At 58.0% G+C, this 17,029-nt stretch overlaps 1 protein-coding gene and 1 long non-coding RNA gene across 5 annotated transcripts; one reads left to right on the forward strand and one right to left on the reverse strand.

The window, feature by feature from the left end:
• Positions 1–16,538, forward strand: AGAP2 (ArfGAP with GTPase domain, ankyrin repeat and PH domain 2). 4 transcript variants are annotated; one of them, XM_009004117.4, is made up of 19 exons: positions 1–275; positions 6,771–6,829; positions 7,495–7,582; positions 7,784–7,869; positions 8,015–8,162; positions 9,132–9,266; positions 9,597–9,706; positions 10,140–10,298; positions 10,451–10,537; positions 10,620–10,724; positions 11,131–11,293; positions 11,469–11,588; positions 12,303–12,431; positions 13,330–13,389; positions 13,622–13,770; positions 13,936–14,026; positions 14,139–14,361; positions 14,501–14,756; positions 14,937–16,538. In XM_009004117.4, exons 1-19 carry the CDS (start codon positions 116–118, stop codon positions 15,177–15,179), a joined length of 2,571 nt encoding a protein of 856 aa, XP_009002365.1. In that variant the 5' UTR covers positions 1–115; the 3' UTR covers positions 15,180–16,538. The 4 variants fall into 4 exon arrangements, with proteins under 4 accessions (XP_009002365.1, XP_003733838.1, XP_002752712.1 ...); XM_002752666.7 differs by lacking the exon at positions 1–275 and adding an exon at positions 3,464–5,129; XM_003733790.5 differs by lacking the exon at positions 13,330–13,389.
• Positions 1,130–3,221, reverse strand: LOC144577596 (uncharacterized). The gene is made up of 3 exons (XR_013521797.1): positions 3,057–3,221; positions 1,828–1,878; positions 1,130–1,251 (listed from the first exon to the last, which is right to left on the reverse strand). It is a non-coding gene; the product is annotated as an uncharacterized LOC144577596 (long non-coding RNA).
• Positions 16,539–17,029: the final 491 nt, after the last annotated feature.

Raw genomic sequence — 17,029 nt, forward strand, 5'->3', positions numbered from 1 at the left:
AGGGGCGGGGAGTTCTGGGCACAGCAGAAGGGGCCTCCCGAGGTTTGGGGGCTGCAGGGCCATGGGCCTCAGCGCTAGAGGTGGTTGTTAGCCTGGCAAGACCGGTCTGGGCAACATGCATGCCCAGAGGCAGTTGGTTGTAGCCGCAGTGAGAGCAGAAGTCAGACGACATGAGGTGGCCAAGCAGGCTCTAAACCGCCTCAGGAAGCTGGCAGAGAGGGTGGACAACCCTGAACTTCAGGACAGCATCCAGGCCTCATTGGACAGTGTTCGAGGTAAGAGAAGGGTCAGCCTCCAGCTTGGGTGTATCGGGGACTAGCAGGGGGATAGAAGGGTTAGCTGTATCATATATCACTTCCCAGTCAGCTACTTCCTAGTCCCTAAGATGGAGCTGGACTCTGGGGAAGAATACATTTAGGGAGGATGGAAAAAGACATGGGTGGTTATCATTCCTTCTCTTTCCCTGCTCTGATCCTTCTCCCAGGAGATCAAAAACGCAGGTCCCTGTTGAGCTGACCTTCTTGGCAATGAAGAAGTGTGTGAGCATGGGGAAGACAGGCTGTGACAGACTCATGGTAGACTTGGTCCCTGCCTGGGGAGTCCAGAGCAGGAAGCAGTCTGGGGCAGCAGGTTCTGGGACTGAATAATGAGTTCATTCCCAGGACCCACTAAGGATCAGTGACCTCTTGTTCTCCAGCTGTAGCGAGAAACACATGCACACACGCACACACACACACACGCGCGCACGCATTGAAGTACACCATGCAGAGAATCTTAGGCTCCCAAGCGAATATTAACTCTCGCACACCATGCTCTGCAGAGCCAAAGTGCAGAGACATCTCCAGAACTCTTCTTGGTCCCCTTTCCTCCCTTTGCTCTTGTTCCTGTCTTCCCCCCACACACCTTCCGCTCTACCTCCTTAGTGCCATTAGAGCAAGTGATGACAACACAGGGAGGAAGTGCTGCCATGGCAACACCATCCGCCACATCCTCCTGCCCACCCCAGCCTTCAATCCTGTGGTGGAGGCCTGGCAGGAACAGCTTCTCTCCATCCACAAGGCCCTGCCACTGAGGAACTGGTGGAATTGGAGGTTGTTTTCAGCTTGCTCTCATTTCATTCACCACTGATGCAGCAAAGAGCTAACAAAAGCAGCCTTCCTTGCTCATGAAAGGTATCTGGTGGAAGCGCTTGCTCCATCATATCATGATCTCTTCCAGCCACTTCAGTCCTCTCCATTGTTAGTTGCCTTCCTGGGGTGAGGGTGGGGGTCAAGAGATCATTCTTTCCCTCAAGGACACCTCCTGCCAGACCTCTCTGTTGGTACACCAGAGCATAACTGGGGGAAGGAATGGTTTGCTTTGGATGCCTAGTGGGACCGGCTGATGATCCCCTTCCCATTGTTCTTCGGAGGCTAGTGCCCTCTCACCTCCTGTCCCACACTCTGCCCGGGAACTATACCTGAAGCCTTCCCTGACAGCCTTAGTGTTTGGAAAGGCAGACCAAGTGGGAGCGGCCCATGGGGCCTCCTAGGGAAGAACTCTAAGCCCCATCCCTGCCAAAAATAATAATGATAATAATGATAAAGGAGAAAAGCAGTTTAGGTCAGGCAGAAAAGCTCTGCTTAGCTTTGGAGAAGGAGGGGGCGAGGAGGGGTGGAGGCTGAAATCCCTGAGAAGGCTCCACTCCTCCTGAGAGATTTGTTTTACTCCTTCTCTAAGAGTGAGTATTCTGTTCCCATTGAACATAGAGGAAAACTGAGGCCATCAAAGCAGGGAAGTTTAAGCCAAAGCCAACAATTCTTCACCCTCTCCATCAAAAAACACTACCTTTTTTTTTATGGAGAGGTCTCCTGTCCTGGGGATGGTGTCATCCTGGTTCTGTAGGGAGTGAGAGAGAAGCTGCTGAACCCCAGGACAAAGTATTGGAGGGACTGGGTACAGGCATCTGGGAGAACAAAGGGCTTCTGGCATCCTGCCTCAGCCCCCCACCCTCAGCCCCCCACCAGGCCGAGCACGCAGCGGGCTCCTGCCTCCAAGAGCCGCCCACGGCAGCACTTATTATAGTCTCGGCTGCGTCAGGAGGGTGGGATGCCAAATCGGGGGACCGCTGTGACTCCCCAAGTCCCAGGAAGGGGTCTCTAAGGCTGCAGGGAGACTTTCCTTCTCCCATCTTACCCCATCCCCAAGGGGTCTCAGCCTCTTTTCCACTTTGGCCTAACCACTTCAGGATTCTCATGTGGCTGGAGGATAGAAAACCTTGAACTCCAAGACCGCTAGAGAAGTGGGGGGCACTGAGCAGATGGTTTCCATTCACTCTGCTTGCCTCCTCTTTAACCTCCGAAAGAATCCCACTCAGCAAACCTCAGGAGACTGAAACTGAGCCCTGAAGAGGCCGGCTCCCACTGCCTCAACTGAAGGGTCCTTGTATTTGGGGAGTGAAATCCCCCACCCGTGGGTAACCAGGTGTGAGGGCAATGCATCCACTAACTCGGCATCCCCCATTGGTCCCCCACTCGCCATACACCCGGATCTCTCTCTGCTTCTCTGCACGCTGTTTCTGAGGGACTCTTGGAGCTATGGTTGCTATGGAGACTGGATGCATTTTGGCATGGGGGGTTATCAGTCCAAGACACATTCCTTCTCCTTCCTCCTAGAGCTAGAGCCTTTGACTTACCCTGTGGCCTGGACTCCTCGAGCACTCAGATCTCTCCCCTCTCTCCTACCCTGCTAAGTTCCATGTTTGTCCCCATCCCTGGGGAACATTTTCCAAGTTCACTTTGGGACAGTCTAGCTCAAGTCTTGGCCCCGTCAAAGTATTAAGTGTGGGAGTGTGAGTGGGAAAGGGAGCTGGGTCAGGAGAAAGGGAAGGCATTCAGGTACCTGGGAGAGACGAGATCCTGGGGGAAGGGATTTCAGGGGCCCCCTGCTTTCCCACTTCAGCTTCCCCAGAATTGGCAGTGACCCTGGGTTTGCTCTGTTCACCGCGGCCTGTCCACTCAATAGATCGATTGTCACCTTATCCCTAAATGCCACACCTCACAGTCGCGCTTCCTAACCTTGGTGTGCTAGAGGAGGGGGCGAGGTTGTTGGAGGAGGTGAGTCCAAGTCCCAGGAAATCCAGCCCAGGATTTGGGAGAGAAATCCAGTCCTGGATTTTGCACCGCCCTCGCAGACCTCAGTGCTGGTGGAGAGAAGGTGGGGGGGAGATAGGGTGGGGGGGCCTGAGGGCCGCCTCCTCCTCAATGTGAGGGGAGCGCCCGGACACAGCGCGCATCCGGACCGAGCCGAGACCGGGCGAGGCCCCCGGACTCTTCGCCCGGATCTCACGCCCCTCCCCTCCCAGACCCCAGACCCTTGGGTTGCCATCCACCTCCTGTTCCCTCTTTCCTCCCCCGCCACCTCCTGTATCTTCATCCCCAGCATCCTCCCCGCGCCCCTGCGAATCCCTGGCACGGCCAGCCCCACTAGCTTCCCACCCTCCTCAAGACCCTCACTCTGACCGCATCCGCGGCCCCTGTCCCTTGAGTCCCAGTTCCCCGCCCCTGCCTCCCCCGCACTGGTTCTTCTTTTCCCCTAGCCTCTGATTCCCTTTTCTGCCCCCTTTTCCTCTCTCTCTCCCCCATTTGCCCCCACTACTGTCCTCCCCGCCCTCCCCCACCCACCTCAGCGCCCCCAGCCAGGCCGGGGTGGACGGTCCGGCGCGCCTCCCTGGAGCAGCACCAAGGTCCCGGGGCTCCAAGAGGGTGGGGGCGCAGGGCGGGGAGAATGGGGAGGGGGCGCCCCATGTGATGGGAGGGGGGCGCAAGCGGAGGCGGCGGAGGCGGCGGCGACAGCGGAACCGGGCCGGGGGCTCAGCGGGGTCCGGGGGCTGGGGGCAGCGAGCAGGGCGGCCCCATGGCCGGGCCCCCCTGAGGCAGTCCGGGGGAGTCCCCTCCCCTCCCCAGCTCGGGGGTCTCCGGGCCCCATGAGCCGGGGCGCGGGCGCGCTTCAGCGCCGGACAACGACCTACCTCATCTCGCTGACCCTGGTCAAGCTCGAGTCGGTGCCTCCGCCGCCGCCTTCTCCGTCTGCGGCCGCAATCGGCGCTGCCGGTGCCAGAGGCTCCGAGACTGGGGATCCTGGTAGCCCCAGAGGCGCTGACGAGCCGGGCAAGAAGCGGCACGAACGTCTCTTCCACCGGCAGGATGCGCTGTGGATCAGCACGAGCAGCGCGGGCACCGGGGGCGCGGAGCCCCCAACCCTGTCCCCGGCTCCGGCCAGTCCGGCCCGCCCAGTCTCTCCCGCTCCAGGCCGCCGCCTCTCCCTCTGGGCCGCCCCTCCCGGACCCCCGCTCTCTGGGGGGCTGAGCCCCGACCCCAAGCCTGGGGGCGCCCCCACCTCCTCCCGGCGCCCCCTACTCAGCAGCCCGAGCTGGGGCGGCCCGGAGCCCGAAGGCCGGGCGGGCGGCGGCGTCCCTGGCTCATCCTCTCCGCACCCTGGCACCGGCAGCCGGAGGCTCAAGGTGGCGCCTCCTCCGCCGGCTCCCAAGCCTTGCAAGACCGTGACCACGAGTGGAGCCAAAGCCGGCGGGGGCAAGGGCGCGGGTAGCCGCCTGTCATGGCCCGAAAGCGAGGGCAAGCCCAGGGTCAAGGGGTCAAAGAGCAGCGCCGGGACTGGAGCTTCTGTCTCAGCCGCCGCCACCGCCATCGCCGCCGGGGGAGGGGACGCTACAGCTGCGACCTCTGGTGGGGTCGGGGCTGGGGCCGGAGCCCGAGGGAAGCTGTCCCCTCGGAAAGGCAAGAGTAAGACCTTGGACAACAGTGACTTGCATCCGGGACCGCCTGCCTGCTCTCCTCCGCTAGCCCTCCCACCAACTCCGACAACAGCCGCTGCTGTCACTGCCGCTTCCGCGCAGCCCTCCGGGCCTGCACCGCCAATCACTCTGGAGCCTCCAGCTCCCGGGCTGAAACGGGGCCGGGAGGGGGGCCGAGCATCCACTCGGGACCGCAAGATGCTCAAGTTTATCAGCGGCATCTTCACCAAGAGCACAGGAGGGCCTCCTGGCTCCGGGCCCCTTCCGGGACCCCCCAGCCTGTCTTCTGGCAGCGGGTCCAGGGAGCTGCTGGGAGCCGAGCTCCGCGCCTCCCCTAGTGAGTTGAGTCAGGGCTTGAGAACAGGGAGGGAAGGGTACCTGGAATGCTCAGCTTGGGGTGGAGGAGCCAGGTATAGGAAACTAGGGAAGCTTTTCTCTGGGGTGGGCGGATGAACCAAGCTCACTCCTCTGCCAAGGACTGGGGCAAAGAATAGGAGTCCTGAAGCGGGGTGAGTAGCTACATTGTGCGACATGAGAAATGACTTGATTTCAGAGGCACTCAGAGAACCTCAGAGCGTTCTGAGAAAATAATGCCCTTGGTCAGAGTGACGAGAAAATTGCTCCCAGAGAAGCCCCAGTCCAGCTTCAGCTGGACTCTGGGAGCATGAAAACGGGTCTTTGCCGCGTTCAGAGGGACGTTGAAGGTGAAGAGGATGAGGAAGCCTCAGTTTCCCCCGAGCACTTGGGGCAGGTGGCGTGACAGTGACCTTGCAGGCAGTTTCTCGCCAGGGACCAGTGGTCCCCTGGGCTGAGAGCAGGTTAGTGATGTTTTCCGTGCAGTGAAGGCGGATTGGGCCGTACGCGAGTGCGCGGGGGCTGGAACGTGCAGAATATTTAAATGTGAAGTGAGAGGGGGCGGATAGGAAGCTTCACTTCCCCCACTGCGCACCCCCGCCCCAGAGCCGCGTTGAAACCCACCTGGGGCTGACCCTGGAGTGAGTCAGGGGGGCGGAACTGCTGCAAAGGCAATCCGTACCCCGGGAGACTTGGGCGGCGGTACGGGGAAGGTAGTCTTTTTTTCCGTGGGCAGGGTGTCTATTATTTTTTTTTCCTACTGGAGGAGATAGGCAGGAGACTCTTGGTTCGGCTCACACTCCCGGGAGAGGAGGCGGGTCCAGGAGCGGAGGCGGTCCCCGGGGTTTGGCTCTGGAGCGGGTGGGAGCAGATGGCTCCGGATCCCAGAGTTCCCGCCGCAGCTGCGGCTCCCCGGGAACGTCCGGCCGATGTCAGGCACCGGGGCTGGACCGGGCGGGTGGAAGGAGCATCCTTTCCCCCAGGCTTGCGGCTTCTCTCGGCCAGGCAACGGAGCTCTTCCCCACAGTTGTTTTGGAGGGCGCTTGTGGGGAGGGTTCGGGAGATGTAGGCATAGGAAAATCCTAGCTCTTTCCCTTGGGCTGTGGGGAGGAGTCCAGGGGCCACGGTGCCTTTGACCTTGAAGAAGGGGAGGGAAAGCCCTCACCTCAGTTTCTCTCCCGTGGAATGGAGGCTGGGGAAGACACGCTCTCTTCTGTGTTTCAGCACCTCCTCCCAGGGGCTGCCCTGGGAATCAGTAGGTCAGGGAGGAGTTCCTCGTCTATTCTTTTTCCAGAGGGAAGAACCTGTCACTGTCAGAGCCCTGGTCTCTCTGTCTGGGGCCAGGACCCGCGTTTGGGGATGTGCTTTAAGGGAGATGCCAACTGAAGTATTTTTGTCTTGCTAGCTACGTTGCTAAGCAACCACTGAGCGGCAGCAACAGCTGGGGGAGAGCCGCTGGGATGGGAGGCCTGGGGACCACTCTCAGACCTGTCTGTTCCACACACCTCTCCAGCGCAGGCAGGGTTCGGGGGGTTGGAAAGCTGCAGAGGGAGGAGGGGTAGCTCAGTGTTGAAGGTCCTCCTGAGCCAGGAGCTTCCCTCTTACTGCCCTTCTCCCATTACAGAGGCCGTGGTCAATAGCCAGGAATGGACTTTGAGCCGCTCCATTCCTGAACTGCGTCTGGTAGGTAACCCAGTGCCCTTGCCTGTAGGGAAGGCTGACCTCCCACCCACTGCACACTCGGCTCTCTCCCTGCATCTCTCCTTTTCTCTCTCTCTCTTTGAGAGTAGGGAATCGTTTTCCAGTTCTCCTGAGAGTCTACCTCACAGCACCAACCTGGGGCTTGCTACTTCTCACAAGTCTTTCCTCTCTAGTCTTTACACGGCCATCCCCTTTCCCTGTTTGTTCATGATCCTCCTCCAGCCTTCTCACTTCTGGCATCTGCCCTTTGGCCTTCGTGTTCTATTGCCTAAAATTGGGTAAAGTTTTCCAACTAGAGCTAGGACATGCTACACACACACACACCCCCCCCCCATGTCTAGTATGTTTTCTAAATAACCCAACACACAAAAAAGCTGGTACTGAATTGCTGACATTCTTCAGCTTGAGCTCCACTTTGAGCTTGGGATCATTTCTGACCACACTCATGCCCTGATCTGAGCAGCCAACTGCTCTGATCCCCCAGCTGCTCCGATCCTCCCAGCTGCACTCTCTGGAATGACTGTCATCCAGGCCCTGTAGGGTCCTGCTTGGATAATTTATCTCTCTGGGTTTTCTGGAGTGTCCAGACCCAAGCATCCTGCCTTCTCTTATATCCCACAATTTCTGCTCCACAACCTTGCTCTCAGGGTGTGCTGGGCGACGCCAGGAGTGGGAAGTCATCGCTCATCCACCGATTCCTGACCGGTTCATACCAGGTGCTGGAGAAGACAGAGAGTGAGTTATCAAGAGCCATAGTAAGCTAACGATTGGGGTCAGGGATCCAGGAGTGAAATCAATGATTAGGCAGGTATGGAGACCAGGGGGGAAGGATGAGGCCATAACAACAAAAGCACTAGGAGCATGAAGAGGTTTGTTGACCTGTCACCTGTGACCTATGACCCCTTTCACCTCTGATCTATGACCCCTTCTGGACAGGTGAGCAGTACAAGAAAGAGATGTTGGTGGATGGGCAGACACATCTGGTGCTAATCCGAGAGGAAGCTGGGGCACCTGATGCCAAGGTGAGGGTGGAGGTGGTGGGGGACAGGCTGGCTGGGGTCAGCAATGACCAAGGCAGAGGGCTCTGGTTTCCCAGGTCTCCATCAGGATTGGGTCCAGAGAAGTAGACCTGTCTGACTTTTCATTTGCTCCCTCACTCCCCGCAAGTTCTCAGGCTGGGCAGATGCTGTGATCTTCGTCTTCAGCCTGGAGGATGAGAACAGTTTCCAGGCTGTGAGCCGTCTCCATGGGCAGCTGAGTTCCCTTCGCGGGGAGGGACGAGGAGGCCTGGCCTTGGCACTGGTGGGGACACAAGGTAAGGAGGGGTCAGGAAAGCAGTGCTTTCAAGGGAGGCCCTGAGGAGGCTACTGGGATATTGCCCAATGTGGTTGAGAACTTAGGTGTGGATGTGGCCACCTGGATTACAGAACCCTCTGGAGGGAGCCTGGTCTCCCAAATAAGGGAGCCATGAAACCAAACAATAACTTCCCATGGTCTGAGCAGAGAAAAGGGGACCTCCGGAGAGGAAAGGACAGCTATAGTGGCCATCTCCTTGCTTCTCCTGAAATGTCACCTACCTTATGTTCTCACACTGCCATTTCCCGGTGCCACCACCATAGGACACAGAAAATCTCAAATCCTAGTGTAAATAGGAAAACTTTTTCGTCTTCCCTTTGCTAGAGCTGGGTCAGGATGACACCTTTTAAAGAACTTACCAGAAAACACAAAGGAAATGATGATGAAACAAGAATGCATCTCAGAGAAGTGACTCAGAGACTCCCAGACTACCAGGGTCAGGAAATGCTTTTCCAGCACTCCCCTGTGTCGAGCTGGTGGGATTTGCTCTGGATGCTGGTTCTGCTGGTGCCTGCCTCCACCTGTTGCTTGCCTCCTGGTTTCTTACTGCAGAGTGGGCAGTCCAGTCATGACCCATGGACACCCAACCTTTTCCTAGTTCACAAGCCAGTGTCCTCCCACTAGTTCAGGGTTTGATGGATTTGCAGGACAGGGTGATTATCACTTGCACCTGGGTCGGAAGCACCACTCAGCAGCTCTGGAGTATTCTTTGAGGATACACACACACAGATCACCCAGCCTATTCATGCACAGCTAGGTGTGTAAACTGGGCCCAGTACTCAGAAAGGGCTTATATACTCAAAAGAGATGGTCTCTCACACCCCTTCCCCAGTGTGCCTAGCCTGAGGGCCCAGCACAAGGATAAGGGAACCGTGAAAAGTGGGGGAGGGGTTCCTTGTTCAATTCTGCCCCTTTCCTTTCCACTCAGACAGGATCAGTGCCTCCTCCCCTCGGGTGGTGGGAGATGCTCGTGCCAGAGCTCTGTGTGCGGACATGAAACGCTGCAGCTACTATGAGACTTGTGCCACCTATGGGCTCAATGTGGATCGGGTCTTCCAGGAGGGTGAGTGTGGTGATCTCCAGCATATGTGGGAAGCCAGGAGCAAGGGGCCTGGGATATTCTCGGAGGTCAGGCATCCAGGCCTCTCTCTGTGATTGATAGGAAATTAGCCTCTGTGGGAGGGAGGAGAGATCAGGGAGACCAGAAGTTTGCTTAATAGTCGTAAGGTCTTTCTGGGCTGGAGGAGCTGACAAGGCCACAGGTGGCATGGAGGCCACAGTGACAAGGAAGTTGGGGCCTGTGTTGCCTCCTGGGGATTTCTCAAAGCTGGGCATGGAAGGGTGCTCTTGGGTATCTGGCCTGTTCACATCTCATTCCCCCAACTCTCCTCAGTGGCCCAGAAGGTGGTGACCTTGCGCAAACAGCAACAGCTTCTGGCTGCCTGCAAGTCCCTGCCCAGCTCCCCGAGCCACTCAGCTGCATCCACTCCAGTAGCTGGCCAGGTGAGTTGGGGTTTCAGAGTCTGCAGAGGGACTGGTAAGTTGCAGAGGGGCTGGGGATCCTAGGACAGGTACAGAGTACCCAAGGAGGTTCGGGGAGTGGGGAAACAGATGGAAATGGCAGTGAAGCTACTGGCAGAAAGTGCATTGGCCTGGAAATCAACCCAATTTGAGATGCCGTTTGCAGTGTCCTTAAGCAATTCACCTAACCTCCCAAGGTTATCAGGAAGATTGGATGACATAATACTCGCAGATAAACCTTCACAAAACTTAAAGCACTGTCACAGTGTTAGTGAGGATTTTAAAAATTATTAATGACAATATAAATAAATGGTGAGGCAATCAAGGAACATCTCAATTACCCCATAACTAGACATGAGCGTAGCTTGGTGGGGTAGGGCATCTCAGCTCTGCTGACTTTTCCATATGCGCCCAGGCTAGTAATGGGGGCCACACGAGCGACTACTCTTCTTCCCTCCCGTCCTCACCAAATGTTGGTCACCGGGAGCTCCGAGCCGAGGCAGCTGCAGTGGCTGGATTGAGTACCCCAGGGTCCCTGCACCGGGCAGCCAAACGCAGGACCAGCCTTTTTGCGGTATTGGACATGGACATGCTGACCCCCATCCTCCTGTTCCCCATGATATACCCATCTTCCCTAGTCCCTAGACTCCTCTGTTGGGTCCTTCTTCATCTGTTCCCTGTCGTCCCATCAGCATATCCTCAAACTGATTCCAATAACCATTCCAGAATCGCCGGGGTAGTGACTCGGAGAAACGGAGCTTGGATAGTCGGGGCGAGACAACAGGGAGTGGACGAGCCATCCCCATCAAGCAGGTGCGTGGTCCAGAGGCCGGGGCAGCCTAAGGGCAGCTGGTCTTAGTTGGTATTTTCCCACATGTGTCTTTCTGTACTCCAGAGCTTCCTACTAAAACGAAGTGGCAATTCCTTGAACAAAGAATGGAAGAAGAAATATGTGACCCTGTCTAGTAATGGCTTCCTACTCTACCACCCCAGCATTAACGTGAGTGGCAGAGACTGGCACACTGGCCAGCTTTGGATTTCCCTCAAGCTCTACCTGTCTGTGCCTCTGACAAAGCACTAACCTCGTTTCTAGGAAGTGCTAGTCCTGTTCACTTAAGTTTAGCAGGCATGTGTGTAAGAGCCCAGCATGTGCCCATGGCAGGAATGTAAAGGTAAATACATTGCCCCAGGAACTTGCAGTTTCTGGGAGAGCACTCAGGAAGGGAATGCTTTCTGGAGGAGACACTGATGGGCCCAGTCTGATGGCCCATCCCCTAGAAGCTCATCCCAACCCATTTGCCTCCCAAGGCCCCCTCCCCAGTCTCTCTCTATTCAGTTCTATTGACTGCTTCCCAGCATACCAAGAACCCCAATCTTCCCTACACTCTCGGCCTGTACCCCTCCAGGATTACATCCATAGTACCCACGGCAAGGAGATGGACTTGCTGCGAACAACAGTCAAAGTCCCAGGCAAGCGGCCCCCAAGGGCCATCTCTGCCTTCGGCCCCTCAGCCAGCATCAATGGGCTGGTCAAGGACATGAGCACTGTCCAGATGGGTGAAGGCCCTGGTGAGTGGGGCTCATGACATAGGAGCAGGAGAGGGGACAGGGCTGGGGAAAAGGAGGGGTAGGAGGGAAGTGGGGGGCTGGCACTGGGCAAATGGGAAACTTGGTGATAAAGAGGAACCATGTAAGGAATGGGGCCGGAAGACAGGCTCACTGAGGTTTCATCTTCTTCTAACAGAAGCCACTACTCCCACACCAAGCCCCAGCCCCAGCCCCAGTTCCCTGCAGCCACCACCAGACCAGACATCCAAGCACCTGCTGAAGCCAGACCGGAATTTGGCCCGAGCCCTCAGCACGGGTCAGTGGGGATGACCTTCCATCCGCTGTCTTCCAGACCCAAATAGGATGGGGGTGGGAAATGAATTTGGGGTGAAGGCTTGGAGGCTGGAATAAATGCATGAGTGAGCACATGACTCTCCACACATGAACACCAAGCTCAGTCATACCATGTCTATCATAATGGTTAAGACAAGTGGCCTCTAACTGCCTGAGCTTGAATCCTGGCTTGCCACATGGGCAAGTTACTTGACCTCTCCATGCCTCAGTTTCCTCATCTGTAAAATGGAGATAATAGTTTCTACCTCAGAGGGTTGCTTTGAGGTTTAAACAAACTGAGAACATTGTCTAGCACATAGTCAGCCATGTTTGACGTGTTTGAAAAAATATATATGTACATAGTATGCAAATAACATTGTAAACAAATGGTCCTCACAACAGCCTTGTCAGGTCAAGATTATTATCCCCATTTCAGAGATAAAGAAACTGAGACTCAGAAGATTAAGTGCCTTGCTCAAGGTCTCAAGGCCAGTAAGTAGATCTGAGTCCAGGTCTGACTCCAAACCTCTCATCTGCCTGCCTCCCCAGGAATGATCAAGGGGGAACTCCTGGAGAGGGACAGTTGAGGAGGGGTGCCCTACAATGCCGAAGCAAGTTCAGGGAAGGAGACAGGCTATTGAAAAATCAGGAAATCTGTGGAGAGGGCAACTGAGGCAGCTGTGTCTTCCTCCCTAAGATTGTACCCCATCAGGAGACCTGAGCCCCCTGAGTCGGGAACCCCCTCCTTCTCCCATGGTGAAAAAGCAAAGGAGGAAAAAATTGACAACACCATCCAAGACCGAAGGCTCGGCTGGGCAGGCTGAAGGTGAGGCTCTGGCAGGCTCTTCCACTCCCACCCAGAACCCTCATCCCCAACATCAGCTCCCTGACCTAACTCCTGCAGCAGGAGAAGTGTCTGAGCTGAGTGTTTGACTACCATTACCACTGCACATAACTTAGTGAAAGAGTGGATGACATCCCCCAGCCCCTGTCCTTCTTTCCTTGTTGCCCAGCCAATTCCTTTTTCCCCAGCCCCTGTTCTCAATGACACCCATGTCTGTGGCTCCTGATCCTCTCCCTAAGGACCTTCTAGTTCCTATTCCTTCCCTCAACTCCACTTACCACCCCAGCCCTGGCACCCAGAAGCCCCCCAGTTCCAAGTGACTCAGCCCCTGATCTCTGTGTCTTCCACTGACTCCTCAGATCCTGGATTCTGTGGCCACCCAGCCCCCTCTCCGGAGAACTTTCTATTGTCAAGTGCTCCCCAACAGCCCTTGACCATAGTGATCCCCATTCTTGACCCTCGGTGGTTCCCCCCACCGCCACCAGCCCCAGGGTCCTCTCATCTCAGCCCTATGCCCCAGCTTCTGTCCCCTTCCCCCATGTTCACTCAAATCCTGACCCCACTTCTCCTTCCAGAGGACCAGCTCCTCGCTGGTCCTGATAACCCGTCCCTACCGCCCCTGCTCTCTGCCGGGTGCTCAGACCCAGGTTCCAGATCTGCCTGCTCTCATGGCTCTTGGCTTCCGCTCCACTCTGCCCCAGGGCCACTGACTTTAGTTCTGCTTTCTCTCCCCATCTGTCTGTCCTGCTTTGTCTCTGGCACCCTGTCACTATCTCTCTCCATCTCTCCATCTACCTTTCTTTTTCTCCTTCTTTCTTGGTCTCTCTTTCTCTGTTTTGCTCTCTATTCTATCTCTATCTCCTTCGCTTCGGGAAACCAGCCAAGCGCAAAATGTGGAAACTAAAATCGTTTGGTAGTTTAAGAAATATTTATAAAGCAGGTAACAAGTGGGGAGCCGGGAGGGGTGCCCAGCTGGGTTGCAGAAGGGTGGGGGATGCCCCCACCTTCCCCTGCATGTGCTCGGGCTTCATGCTGTCCCCACCCTTTGCTTCCCCTACCCCCACTGCCTCACTCCCAGGGGCTTGGGATGGACATCAGGGAGGAAGGGCTTGGGGAAGGCAACCCCAGCTTGAACTCTGTCCCTTAATGACCCCATCGCATCCCCCAACCAGAGGAAAACTTTGAGTTCCTGATCGTGTCCAGCACGGGTCAGACGTGGCACTTCGAGGCAGCCAGTTTTGAGGAGCGGGATGCCTGGGTACAGGCCATCGAGAGTCAGATCCTAGCCAGTCTGCAATGCTGTGAAAGCAGCAAGGTCAAGGTAAGAGTTTGAGGTAGGGTGGAGGACTGGCCTCAGGAGCTGACCCTGGTGCTGGCAGCCATTGGCAGCGACACGGCCAAAGTCGTGTGGGAGGAGTGCAGAGGCGTCTGAGAAGGGGGAGGGACTTGGAGGCAGAGACCCTGCCAACCCCAACACTCTCTGCAGCTGCGAACCGACAGCCAAAGCGAAGCCGTGGCCATCCAGGCGATCCGGAACGCCAAGGGGAATTCAATCTGCGTGGACTGCGGGGCCCCCAGTGAGTGCCAGGAGACAGCAGAGGGGCTAGGGAATGTGGTTCACTGGAGGTGGTGAATGCTGGGATGCCCGTGCTGCCCGGCTGGGAGCCGACATCTACGCTCCGTCCGCAGACCCCACGTGGGCCAGCTTGAACCTGGGCGCGCTCATCTGCATCGAGTGTTCTGGCATCCACCGCAACCTGGGCACACACCTGTCCCGCGTCCGCTCGCTGGACTTGGACGACTGGCCGCGGGAGCTGACCCTGGTGCTGACGGCCATTGGCAACGACATGGCCAACCGCGTGTGGGAGAGCGACACGCGGGGCCGTGCCAAGCCCACGCGGGACTCTTCGCGGTAAGCGTGAGGGTACAGAACCAGGGGAGGGTTGCTGAGGGTGCGCGAGCCTGAGAGGGTCCCCTGGGTAAGGACAGAGGTTCTGGCTGGCGGGGGGAGGGGTTCCAAGAGCCTTTCGCGTTGATCCCTGGTCTTGCAGGGAGGAGCGCGAGTCGTGGATTCGCGCCAAGTACGAGCAGCTGCTGTTCCTGGCGCCGCTGAGCACCACGGAGGAGCCGCTCGGCCGCCAGCTGTGGGCCGCCGTGCAGGCCCAGGACGTGGCTACTGTTCTCCTGCTTCTGGCCCATGCGCGACACGGGCCGCTCGACACCAGCGTAGAGGACCCGCAGCTGCGCTCCCCACTCCACCTGGCGGCCGAGCTCGCCCACGTCGTCATCACGCAACTGCTGCTGTGGGTACGTGAGCTGCGGGGAGGGAAGGGGATCTTTGAGGCTTCATCTAGGAAAACGCCGGGCGCGGGAAAGCCCGATCTTCCCACAGGGACCCCGGAATTGGGCTTGGCCATCTTGGGGAGGCGGCGTGCGGGTGTGGGCACCCTGGGGACACGCGGTCATGCGGCCGTTTCCGCCCTCTAGTACGGCGCGGACGTGGCGGCTCGTGACGCCCAGGGCCGCACGGCGCTGTTCTACGCCCGCCAGGCTGGAAGCCAGCTGTGCGCCGACATCCTTCTCCAGCACGGCTGCCCGGGTGAAGGAGGCAGCGCGGCCACCACGCCCAGCGCGGCCACCACGCCCAGCATCACCGCCACGCCCAGCCCCCGCCGCCGGAGCAGCGCCGCCAGCATGGGCCGCGCCGACGCCCCGGTTGCGCTGGTATAGTTGCCCAGCGGGAGAGACACCCCCACCCCCACGCGGGCCGGGCACGACCACACCGGGCGGACCGCTGGACAGAGGCACCCACTCACCTCTCCGATCCGCACGCACCCCGTCCCACGGGAGCACTTCCTACCCCCACGAGGGCACAGCCCCCACGCCTCCCAGAAGACACAAACTCACCTCCCTCTCCCCAACGAGGCATGGAGACCCCCGCTCAACACGCCCCCTCTCCACTGTTTCCACACGGATTGCTCTGGGTCTACCCGCTCGGGGTTCGCGGAAGGGGACGCCCCCCGCGGTACGGGCTCCTGGGCTCTTGGACCTTCCCGCTTGTGCCCCCTTGGGGCGGGAAAAAGACCCGGTCATGCCGGAGCTCAACAATCCCAGGGCGGGAGCTCACACCCAGGCTGGCTCCTGGGGCGACGCCACGCCAGAGGGAGGGGTTAGTACTTGGGATGGCTAGCCCTAGGACTTGGGGCCAATACGGAGACCTCACCCCTACCGTGCTGATCTCACTGCCCAGTGAGGGGGGCTAGAGCAGCGAGGGGCAGGACCCCTGCTGCCCATGGGGGTGGGGGGTTCCCAACCCTTTCCGTGAAAGGGACCGTGAGTAGTGGAAACCAGGACGTTCCCCTACATCTACCCATGGATGGAAGCTAGAGAGTCCTGGGGGAGCCAAGAGCCTGGGTTCCTCCCACTACTATCTTGGGAGGGAGAAGGGATGGAGCAGGAGCGGGCCAACGGGGCTGGCGGGGCCTTGTAATTTATTGCTTTGTTCCCCAACATGGGGGTGGGGGCGGGCAGGGGCGTGGGGAGGGCGTTTTGGGGTTAGGGAAGCCCAGGGTGGGCAGGGGGTGGGGTGGGGTGGGGTGGGGGTGCTCTCGGGTTGTGAGTGTCTGTGACCGTGACTGCGTACCTGTGACTGTGCAGCGCCCGTGGTGATCTGGGGTAGGGGCACCCCTACAGTGGGACCCCTCCCCCATTATTCTTTCTGTCCAGCCCCTCCCTCCCACTGGAGCAGCTCCAGAGCTATTCCTCACCCCTGTGACCTGTCGTAGCCAGGGCTAAGAGGATTCGAGGTGGCTGGAAGGGTTTCCAGGCCCCCTGCCCCATCCCCACAAAGTGGGTGGTAGGACAGACTTACCTGGCCCAGCCCTGCCTCCCTCAGCCAACCCAGCCCTTGGGCTGTCTGTGTCAGTGGTTTCCGGTCTTTTTTTTTTTTCTGGCTAAAATATTTTGCAAAGGACCAGGTAATTGGGGAGGGGAGACAGGTGGGGGTGAGGGGGGAATGCCCCCCATCTCCTTGGAGGCAGTGGTGTGAATCTTCTTCAACAGCAATTAAAGAGGAAGTGATTTTGTCTAGGGGGTGAGCTGCTGGTCTGTTCTTGAAGAGGCAGGTCAGGGCATGGCCTTGGTCAAGGTGGGGAACCAGGGTGGGACAGGGACAGGCAGAGGTGCCTCCCCTGGGGCTGGTGGCAGGGCAGTGCCCATGGGCTTGGAGGTGGTTCCATCATGTACAACAGTTCTGGGTTCATGTCCTTGAGGACATGGGCAGGTTGGAGTCAGTGGGGATCCTTGCAGCAAAGGTCACTGACTCTTAAGATGATGCCAGTCCTGGGAGAGTTAGGGTATGGTACTTAGAGGAGAGGACAGGCCCTGTGGACAGAGAAGATGGGACAGCTTTGGTTAAAAGCAGGAACTTTGAAGACAGATCTGATTTTGAAACCTGGCCCTCCACTTCACAGCTAGGTGACCTTGGTGGCATCTGTTTATCTGTATTCCAAACACTATCTGTTCACAGGGCATCTGGAAGACGCTCCAGCTCTGAGGAGGGCTGCCCCAGCCATCGTGCT

Source organism: Callithrix jacchus, chromosome 9, assembly GCF_049354715.1.
Source record: "Callithrix jacchus isolate 240 chromosome 9, calJac240_pri, whole genome shotgun sequence".
Lineage (NCBI taxonomy): Eukaryota > Metazoa > Chordata > Mammalia > Primates > Cebidae > Callithrix > Callithrix jacchus.